This window comes from Polypterus senegalus, chromosome 2 (assembly GCF_016835505.1).
Source record: "Polypterus senegalus isolate Bchr_013 chromosome 2, ASM1683550v1, whole genome shotgun sequence".
NCBI classification, from domain to species: Eukaryota; Metazoa; Chordata; class Cladistia; order Polypteriformes; family Polypteridae; genus Polypterus; species Polypterus senegalus.
Window position 1 is genome coordinate 191,078,716 of NC_053155.1, and position 11,787 is coordinate 191,090,502.

At 39.5% G+C, this 11,787-nt stretch overlaps 1 protein-coding gene across 1 annotated transcript in view; it reads right to left on the reverse strand.

Annotated features, from left to right (window-relative positions):
- Window positions 1–11,557, reverse strand: part of LOC120523620 (X-linked retinitis pigmentosa GTPase regulator-like) — a 56,148-nt gene extending 44,591 nt beyond the window's left edge. Inside the window, exon 1 of the mRNA XM_039745082.1 lies at window positions 11,483–11,557. Within this exon, the coding sequence (XP_039601016.1) occupies window positions 11,483–11,513 (31 nt within the window). The 5' untranslated portion in view covers window positions 11,514–11,557. The remainder of the gene's footprint in view (window positions 1–11,482) is intronic.
- Window positions 11,558–11,787: the final 230 nt, after the last annotated feature.

The following is an 11,787-nucleotide window of genomic DNA, read 5'->3' on the forward strand; positions in this document are numbered from 1 at the left end:
ACATTTCTAGACTTCGTTCTGTTCTTACGCATCACAGTACTAAAGTATTGGTTAATGCCCGAGTCACCTCACGTATAGATTATTGTAATGGTATTCTATCTGTCATCCCACAAAAATGTATCCATCGCTTACAATTTTTTCAAAATTCTGCTGCCAGGATAATAACCTGCTGTTCTAAATCCACTGAACATACTACACCTATTCTCTCTCGGCTTCACTGGCTGCCTGTTAACTACAGAATACAATACTAAATACCGCTCTTAACATTTAAAGCTCTCCACAACCTCACTGATCTCCTACAGACTGACACTTCTCTCGCTCACTCAGATTCTCATCTGCAGCTGTACTTTCTGTACCATACATCAAACTCTGTGCTATGGGAGCTCAAGCGTCTCTCATAGTGCTCCTCAACTCGGGAATTCTCTTTTCTCTCATATACATCAGCTCGATTCAATAACACATTTTAAAACTTATCTTTTCAAACTGGCATACCAATTGTGAATTTTGCACTGTTACTGCCAGTTACCTTTGTTTGTTTGCTAATTATTATTGCTGTTTGATCGAGAGCGACGGTGGATGCAGAAGTAGGATTAGAGATGGTGGGTGGGGCTCTGTCGTGTGTACCCCATGGTCTTAGTTGAGTTGGTGGGCGGGGCGCTGTGAGTTGGCAGGCATGGCTCTCTGTCTTGCTTGCCCTTAGTCAGAGTTGGCGGGCGGGCTTTGGCGGGTGTGGCTCTCTGTCTTGCTTGCCCTTAGTTAGAGTTGGCGGGCGGGGCTCTGTCGAGCATATCTCATGGTCTTAGAGTTGGCGGGTGGGGCTCTGCGAGTTGTCGGGCGTGGCTCTCTGTCTTGCGTGCCCTTAGTGAATTATATATATAGATGTAAGAACAGTAGCAAGGAAGTTTGTTAGGGCCACTATGGAGATCACTGAAAATAGAATGTCTATTGTGGGAAGGGCCAGTAGGCACCAATACACATATGTTAACTGCCAATTAACATACATTAACATGCATTGCAGCTCACTTCAAGCACTGGTTACCTGTATATTTATTGAAAAACTAGGCAATTTAAAGACAACCTTTAAAATTGGAATTGATTTTTTTTCTTTTTCAATAATGTCAATCTCCCCAGAGCCACGCTCCTCAGTTGGAAAACCACTGGCTTAAATAGCAAGTGATGATCATTAATGCAATTAAGGAAAACCAACGCATTATTCCTTTGAAAAAGAATCGCATGCATTAACGCATTTACTTTGACAAACCCTGTCTAAATATTTTATTCTTGAAAATATGAATTTGAAACAAAATACAGAATGGAGTACAAGATGTTTAAGTCCATCCATCCATCCATCCATTCTCTTCCGCTTATCCGAGGTTGGGTCGCGGGGGCAGCAGCTTAAGCAGAGAGGCCCAGACTTCCCTCTCCCAGGCCACTTCTTCCAGCTCTTCCGGAGAATCCCAAGCTTCCCAGGCCAGCCGGGAGACATAGTCCCTCCAGCGTGTCCTGGGTCTTCCCCGGGGCCTCCTCCTAGTTGGACGTGCCCGGAACACCTCACCAGGGAGGCATCCAGGAGGCATCCTGATCAGATGCCCAAGCCACCTCATCTGACTCCTCTCGATGCGGAGGAGCCCCTCCTTGAACCGTCACCTTATCGTGGTGGAGGGGTTTGCGTGTCCCAATGATCCTAGGCGCTATGTTGTCCGGGGCTTTATGCCCCTGGTAGGGCCACCAAAGGCAAACTGGTCCTAGGTGAGGGATGAGACAAAGAGCGGTTCAACAAACCTCTGATGAAGAATAAAAACCTTGGACGACGTTTTCCCTTGCCCAGACGCGGGTCACCGAGGCCCCCCTCTGGAGCCAGGCGTGGAGGTGGGGCTCGATGGCGAGCGCCTGCACCCATGGGGCTCGGCTGGGCACAGCCCGAAGAGGTAACGTGGGTCCTCCACCCCATGGGCTCACCACCTATGGGAGGGGCCAAGGAGGTTGGGTGCAGTGTGAGTTGGGTGGTGGCCGAAGGCGGGGACCTTGGCGGTCTGATCCTCGGCTACAAAAACTGGCTCTTGGGACGTGGAATGTCACCTCTAGATGTTTAAGTATTTTTTGCAATTTAGCAACATTTTAAAATATTATGATTACTACTGCAGTACAGTGAACTTAATAATTTTAGTTAATGGCTTTTTCAAAAAACCTAGGCAACAGTAAAGAAATATGATTACTAGAACATGTTTTCATCTTTTTGAAGAAAATATTAACAAAAACAGCACAACTCTTTAACTTTAGGGAAAATAATAGCAATTACAAAGCTTTAGGTAATCTATACTAATAAAAGGCAAAGCCCTCACTGACTCATGACTAATTCTCCAACTTCCCGTGTAGGTAGAAGGCTGAAATTTGGCAGGCTCATTCCTTACAGCTTACTTACAAAAGTTGGGCAGGTTTCATTTCGAAATTCTACGCATAATGGTCATAACTGCAACCTATTTTTTCATCCATATACTATAATAGACTTCTGCTCGATGCCAGTACACATTTGATCACATTTGAAAAAATATATCTTTTCAAGTTCTATTTAGTCCATATGTGTCAAGCTCAAGGCCCGCGGGCCACATCCGGCCCGGTGTGTAATCGTCCCACTTAATTTAGTGCCTGCCCATATAAGGTTGTCCGTCAGCAGAAATCCAATAGAAACACTGCCGCTAAATATTTACGGGTGAAGGAATGTGCTTATGCAGAGGAAGATGAGATGGTCAGGGTGGTGTTTGGCACAAACTCAGCGAAACTGTGAGAGAAACTTTTAAGTGCCGGGTCTTAGCTAACATTAAATACAGCCGTGAGGTGGAAAAAGTCAATGTCCCGCTAAAGGAAGACAGTGTAAAAAAACCCGTGCATGCAGTGTGTCACGTCTCAGATAAAGAGGAAGACGAGCTGTTTATTGATGCAGTAAGAAACGAATCAATGAATGAAACCTGTTAACTTTACAACGATTGACAAACACGGAATGTAACTTGAACACAACACATCCTACAAATATGAACCTGATTGAAAGAAATAATGATAATCAAATCCTTGATGACAGCAACACTCATAACACTCACAAAACAACTATATTGACAATCATGTTACGTTATTTTTAAAATGTTCCCTTTTCTTTTGCATAACTTGTTTAACACACTACTTCTCCGCTGCGAAGCGCGGGTATATATATATATGTATATATATACCCCGATCTACATACGCTCAAATAGACAAACCACACGCCGTGGCGCAATGGTAGAGGCTTCGCCTCTAGCGCCGACGTCCGATTCCCGAGACGGGGTGCACTGAGTATGTACGCACACTTCCCGATTATTTTACCCTTGCATCCCCTTGGTTTGAGACATGAAAAAATATGCGGTTAATGCAGAAAGACAGATCACCAATTGAAGCTTTATGAGTAATGGATACTTTATTCGCCATCAATGATTGTTTTGGTAAAGCCATACTCAGTGTATTCATTAAATGAACGGTAAAAAAGTAAGAGCCAGGGGAGGGTGACTTATTGAGGCACGCAGGCAAAACCACAATAGCACGCGGGCTCGATGTAGTGCGCGTCAACTCGATCTGAATTGCGGGATCACATTTGAAAAAAATATATCTTTTCAAGTTCTATTTGGTCCATATGTGTCAAGTTTAAGGCCCGCGGGCCACATCCGGCCCGGTGTGTAATTATATCCGCCCGCGAGATCATTTTATATATTATTGTTATTAATGGCCCGGGGATATGAAGCGCTGGTAACACAATAAACTACATATCCCATAATGCAGTGCTTCAGCTGCCTTGCCGAACACTTACCGCGTTAATCAAGTCTAGCTTATGATGCTGCAAGTTATTGCGAAGCTAGCACACACGATGTCGAAGAGAAAAGCTGATTCTGAAAAAGGAGCCTTTAAATACCAATGGGAGGCTGAGTATATGTTTACTGACATTGCCGATAAACCCGTGTGTCTCATTTGTGGAGCTAATGTGGCTGTAATTACAGAATTTAATCTAAGACAGCACTTTGAGACAAAACATCAGGATAACCTGAAAGACCCGAATGCAATGCACAAGATACAGAAAGCAGAAGAGTTAAAGAAGAATCTGACACTTCAGCAGACGTTTTTACCCGTGCAAAATCACAAAGTGATTTCAAGTGAAGCTGTTTTTATGGGCGATGTGGAAACTGCACCTGTGCAGATTCAGATGGAGGTGATTGAGCTGCAGTGTAATGGCACACTGAAGTTAAAAGTACGATACTGCAAGGCCCGCACAGTTTATTCACTCCATTCCCGCAGAAACGCTCCAGCTCCATCTACATGCGTCTCGAACCTTGTGCATGTTTGGTAGCACATATCTGTGTGAGAAGCTCTTCTCAGTGATGAAGACTAACAAAACAGCACACAGGAGTCGCCTCACTGATGAGCACCTGCAGTCCATCCTGAGAATCACCACAACACAGAACCTCACACCAAACAAACAAACGTGTTGCCAAAAAAAGATGCCAGGCGTCCAGCTCTGATAAAATGACATATGAGCAAATACAACTGAATGATTTGATTTGTTATTGCTGAAAAGAACAAATTTTATTTATTTATCCAGGTTTTGTTATGCAGCATGTTCATACTTGAATTTGTATAATTTTGACAGGATATATTTTTATGGAGAGCAAAATCTTTTGGGATATTTAAAATTTAAGTTTATTTTTTATATAAAATTACATAAGAGTAAAGAAATTTGAATGTTTGTTCTTTTAACGTTTACTTTATTTCTAACTTGTATAATTTAGACAGGATATATTTTTATGGCGAGCAAAATATTATAAGTTATTTAAGGTTTGAGTTGATTTATTCCGGAATAATATTCTTGTTTGTTTTTATTCATATTTATGTTCAAAAAAGTCAAGTTTTAAAAGTTTTTAAAGTTTAGTTTTAGTGTGTTCAATAAATGTTTATCCTGTTCGGCCCGCGACCTAAAGTGTGTTTTGGATTTTGGCCCCCTGTGCAATTGAGTTTGACACCCCTGATTTAGTCGACACAAATATCTTTGGTTGGATTGTAAGGTGAATTTACTCTTTACATTTGTATGGTTAAGAAAAATTTATGCAATGATGCCTACATTTAACTTACATTCCTACCAAAGATATTTCTGTCGACTAAATAAAAATTCCTTCTATTTGAAATTTAAATAGAACTTGAACAAATACGATAGTTCATAATATCCACGCAGACTTGCACATAAGAGCGGGAGTCATCCGTTTTAACAAACAGCGTATTGCACTGATACGAAATAGCCTGCCCATTTAACTATTTAGGAATGGATAAAAAAATTAAAATTTTGTACAAATAATGTTTTTTCATTTTTCTTCCTTGATGGATTCTGCCACCCCAAGCAACAGTTGCTCGCACCCCAAAGATATGTACAGTGGTGTGAAAAACTATTTGCCCCCTTCCTGATTTCTTACTCTTTTGCATGTTTGTCACACAAAATGTTTCTGATCATCAAACACATTTAACCATTAGTCAAATATAACACAAGTAAACACAAAATGCAGTTTTTAAATGATGGTTTTTATTATTTAGGGAGAAAAAAAAATCCAAACCTACATGGCCCTGTGTGAAAAAGTAATTGCCCCTTGTTAAAAATAACCTAACTGTGGTGTATCACACCTGAGTTCAATTTCCGTAGCCACCCCCAGGCCTGATTACTGCCACACTTGTTTCAATCAAGAAATCACTTAAATAGGAGCTGCCTGACACAGAGAAGTAGACCAAAAGCACCTCAAAAGCTAGACATCATGCCAAGATCCAAAGAAATTCAGGAACAAATGAGAACAGAAGTAATTGAGATCTATCAGTCTGGTAAAGGTTATAAAGCCATTTCTAAAGCTTTGGGACTCCAGCGAACCACAGTGAGAGCCATTATCCACAAATGGCAAAAACACGGAACAGTGGTGAACCTTCCCAGGAGTGGCCAGCCGACCAAAATTACCCCAAGAGCGCAGAGACGACTTATCTGAGAGGTCACAAAAGACCCCAGGACAACGTCTAAAGAACTGCAGGCCTCACTTGCCTCAATTAAGGTCAGTGTTCACGACTCCACCATAAGAAATAGACTGGGCAAAATGGTCTGCATGGCAGATTTCCAAGACGCAAACCACTGTTAAGCAAAAGAACATTAGGGCTTGTCTCAATTTTGTTAAGAAACATCTCAATGATTGCCAAGACTTTTGGGAAAATACCTTGTGGACTGATGAGACAAAAGTTGAACTTTTTGGAAGGCAAATGTCCCGTTACATCTGGCGTAAAAGGAACACAGCATTTCAGAAAAAGAACATCATACCAACAGTAAAATATGGTGGTGGTAGTGTGATGGTCTGGGGTTGTTTTGCTGCTTCAGGACCTGGAAGGCTTGCTGTGATAGATGGAACCATGAATTCTACTGTCTACCAAAAAATCCTGAAGGAGAATGTCCGGCCATCTGTTCGTCAACTCAAGCTGAAGCGATCTTGGGTGATGCAACAGGACAATGACCCAAAACACACCAGCAAATCCACCTCTGAATGGCTGAAGAAAAACAAAATGAAGACTTTGAAGTGGCCTAGTCAAAGTCCTGACCTGAATCCAACTGAGATGCTATGGCATGACCTTAAAAAGGCAGTTCATGCTAGAAAACCCTCAAATAAAGCTGAGTTACAACAATTCTGCAAAGATGAGTGGGCCAAAATTCCTCCAGAGCGCTGTAAAAGACTCATTGCAAGTTATCGCAAACGCTTGATTGCAGTTATTGCTGCTAAGGGTGGCCCAACCAGTTATTAGGTTCAGGGGCAATTACTTTTTCACACAGGGCCATGTAGGTTTGGATTTTTTGTTCTCCCTAAATAATAAAAACCATCATTTACAAACTGCATTTTGTGTTTACTTGTGTTATATTTGACTAATGGTTAAATGTGTTTGATGATCAGAAACATTTTGTGTGACAAACATGCAAAAGAATAAGAAATCAGGAAGGGGGCAAATAGTTTTTCACACCACTGTATGTTTATATATGTATTTGTGTGTATGTATATGTATGTGTGTATATGTAGATATGTATATATACATATGTATATATATGTGGATGTATGTGTATATATATATATATATGACAGCAACACTCATCACTCACAACAGTGACAAAACAATTACATTGACAATCATGTTACGTTATTTTCAAAATGTTTCCTTTTCTTTTTCATTACTTCTTTAACACACTACTTCTCCGCTGCGAAGCGTGGGTATTTTGCTAGTTTAATATAAAATAAAAATGAACAACTAATTAATTAAAAGTTAAACAATGAAGTTGTATTTAAAGTTGCAAGAAAAAGGTTGTGAATCTGTTGGTAGCAGCTGGATTTCTGCATTAGTACACACAAATGTGTACTTCTTGTTAATACTGAATTAATTTTTTTAAACATTTACAGTTCAGGCTGACAGGAGAACCTTCTTTATCAGAAAAAAACTCCAGAAAACACCTCTTGTAGCTGCTGTTCAGATGTAAAGAATTTGTATTCCTTTTTACAAAACTTCTGATTCATTAATTTTTTTCTGTTTGTTTTACTTCATTGATATTTCTGGCATTCCTTCCATGAGCAGCTCTCTTCAGGTCATTGCCATAGTATCTCAATTGGACTGAAGTCTTAACACTCACTTGCCATTTCAAAACAGGATTTTTATTGTATTTAAGCTATTCTGCTGTTGATTTACTCCTGTGTTTCAGATCATCGTCTTGTTTCATCACCTACTTCTATTAAGCTTCAGGTGACAGATTGCTACTTTGAAATTCCCCATAAAACTTTCTTGATACAATTATGAATTCATTGTTTCCTCAATAATTGCAACCGGTCCATACACCGAGGCAGCAAAGCAGTCCCAAACCATGATGCTGCCTCCATCATGTTTCACTTTTCTGGTTTTGGCGTTGGCATGCAGGGCTTTTTTTTCCTCCAAGGATTGTGTGTTTCAGCCATAGAGATCAACTTTGGCCTCTTCTCTACACAGATCATTTTCAAAAAGAAGCATTATGAAATGTCCACATGGTATTTAGCAATCTTTAGACATGCAGCAGTTCTTCCTTCTGTGATATGCTTCTATGAACAACGTTCTTGGGTTGTGTTTCCTTATAGTGGACTCATGAACAAAGCAATTTTCACGTTCAACAGATTCTGAAGATACTTTCTTGATACCTTAGGATTCACTTTTGTCTCCTTCATCACACTCTATTACATTGCTGTGAGCTTCCCGGGGTGGCAACTATTAACAAGAGTACCGAATTTCCTCTGTAGACAATTTGGCTTACTGTGGACTAATGAACAATCGGACCATAGGAAATGCATTTGTAGCCTTTTTCAGCTTTAAAATTCTACCTCTATAGCCTAGATTTCCACTCCTAATTTTTTGTTCTAACTCATTTTACATTAGAGCAATTTTACCTCTAAATGACTACATTGTTTAATTAATTGATCTATTTTTTCCTCTGCATTTACAAAGGAGCAGTAGTAGGAGATTTAGATTACTGTATAAGAGAAATTTAGAAGTATTTGATTTTTGGCATATTTTGAAAATCTTAACTCTCATCATATTCCTTTTAATTCATCTTTATATGTAGAGTTTGATTCCTTTTAGTGATGTTACCAGTCACTATTCAGAACAGAAATAACTTATTTCCTACTACAGTCACTTTGATTTAAAAAACTGTCAGATTTGTCTAACAAATTGCTCTAATATTACTAGGCATAAGTGCAATTCTGTATTGTCAAATTGCTTAATATATTTGCCTTTTTGTTCAATATACTATTATTCACCACTGCTGAATATAATGTTGTGCTGGTGTCATATATAAAAATTAGAAATATAATTATTAGTTTGAAGCAGATCTCTATCACTAAGCTGTATTACAAACAAGTTAGAAAGAAGGTCAACTCTGTTTTGTCAGACAATATTTCTCCTCTTTTTCATAAACTTCAGCTGTTGCCATCAGGCTGCAGATTTAGATCTCCGATGGTAAAGAACAACATACTGTATTTAAGAGCTCTTGTATTCCAAAGGTTATAAGCATTTTTAATTCTGCTATTGGAATGTTGCTGAATTCTGAATTATTATTTTGTGCACTGTTAAAGGTAATTGGTCTTCTCTGTACTAATTTTTAATATGTATACTTATTATAACACTGGTTCTCAGTTGTGTCTTGGCTTACTTTCTTGTATCTGTGTAACAATTCCTTATGGTGTGTACTTTCCTGCTGCAAACAAATTCCCTCTGGGACAATACAAAGGCTACCTAAAATGTCTACCTACAATATATTATTTACTGTGCTGTTAATTGAATTTACTTTTTAAAGTGTATGATGTAACACCAAGTGAAACTCCTGGCTACTATGTAAACTGGCAATAAAGTTTTTAATAGCATCCTATTGGAAAACCACTGCTCTAATGTCCTCTAACATTTATTTTGATCAGGGCTTGATAAGGGCATGTTTCACATGAACAGATCTTTCCTGAGGAGAACAGACTGTCTGGCATCTCATCTCAATGACTGGAACAGACTCCAATCAGCTTTTGTCATTGGTTTTGAGGTTCACATAAATCTTCCAACGTGCCAGTTGGATGTGTTTAAATTATGTGCTTGGCACATTGTATGTTCTCCTCATTTGTGGATGGATTTCTCTGTGGGTATTCTCAGCTTACCTACTTATTATGACAATACAGTATATCAAACTTGTTTGTCATACATCTTCTTTGCATCTGAAAATATCTCTAAATGACTTTCTGTTGTCTTTCAATATTTTAATAGTTTTAAATGTCCTTTTAGAGACATCTCTAAATGACAATTTCCTGTACCAAACAGCAAATTTGGCAGTGTCAGATTTTAAATCACAATGGCTGTTACTTTTGTTTTTGCTTCAGCAAAGCAAGATTCCTAATTTGTGAGTGTAACTGCTATGAATTTCACTTTATATAATAAATATTAATTTCTTAACACCTTTCTCTACACATACTGTAATGGCAACACATGAAAAAACATTGATTGATTCTGGGAGTAGGGCGGCATGATGGCGCTGTGGGTAGCACTGCTGCCTTGCAGTTAGGAGACCCGGGTTCACTTCCTGGGTACCTGGGTCCTGGTGGAGTTTGCATGAGTTTTCTCCGGGTGCTCAGGTTTCCTACCACAGTCCAAAGACAGGTGGATTGGTGATTCTAAATTGGCCCTAGTGTGTACTTGGTGTGTGGGTGTGTTTGTGTGTGTCCTGCAGTGGGTTGGTAGGAACCAGGATTGGTTCCTGCCTTGTGCCCTGTGTTGGCTGGGATTGGCTCCAGCAGACCCCCGTGACCCTTTAGTTAGGATATAGCAGGTTGGATAATGGAAGGATGGGTTCTGGGAGTAACATGGTGGCATAATGTGTGGGTTGCTACTTCACAATTGCAAAATCCTGAAATCAAATTCACGCAAATGCCTTGCCTCTGTGGAATTTTCATGTTCTCCCCAGGGTCACATTGGCTTTCTCGGAGTAATCACTTTCCTCTCAAATCCCAACAGTTCTCTAAATCAACCCAATATAAATCGAATGTGTGTGCCCTGTGATGGTTTCGGCCACACGCACAGTAGGCTCCAAACCCAATCAGGTACTCGACCATGACCTTAGTATCCTAACCTGAAATAAATAAGTCTGTCAAATAAAAGAACTTATATTACTGCCTTCATATTTTCAATGTTCTACAAACATCCGAAATATCCATCCATTCATTTTTTTTAAACCTGATCCATGGCTTGGTCATGGAGACACTAGAGCTTATCCCAGAAAGAATCGGACACAAGATTGAAACAAGCCTTGGATAGGTCGCCAGCTCACTGCAGTAGAATGCACACACACATAAACAGGAGCAAAGTAAGCATGTCAGTAAATTTAACTTTCCATCCAGACACAGTGAGGAACACGCGAACCCCATTCTCCTTTGTGGAAAGGCGAAAAGAAATGATCTTTTATAAAGATATTCTTCAATCCAGAAAAATAAACGTTATTCGAGTATAATACAATTAACAACAAAGAGTGACATTAATGATGTCTCTAGGTATTTATAGTGAGATTGCTTTAATCATCACAACTCCGAAAAGTTAAAGACAACGCTGTCAAAAAGTAATGCATTCAAACGACACACATTAAAGAGGTGAAAACAAACTGTTAATGTTTAACGGAATGAATTAACAGACAAAGAGAGTTCAAATTAAGGCGGCGGAATAAATAAATTATAATGTCAGCATGTAATTATTCAAACAATACACACTGAAGTGGCGAAATCAAACTGTTAATGTTTAAGTGAATCAATTAACAAATAAAGAGGGTTCATATTAAGGCGGCGGAATAAATAAATTATAAACGATGGAAATGATCTCGCGGTGGGAGAAGCAAGGAAGTACAGTACTAACTCACCAGGAATCTCATCTTCGGTTTCATCTGCCATCTTCTTCTTAGCGGCTAAGACTCTGCTAAGGCTTGGGCGGGCATGTGAACACCCCGGAAGTAAACAAAATAGGCTCCGCTAGCAACCAAAGGTCATGGGAGCAGCGGCGAAAGATTGGTTGTAGTGATCAGCTGCACAGTGCGGATTGCTAGGGTGGCAGTATGAGGGTTTATTGTACGGTATTTTATACAAAGGACAAAATAGGATAAATAGATAATCATCAAAATCGATGAAGACTGTATTATTTAGAAGTCAGAAAGTGGCATGTGAAAAA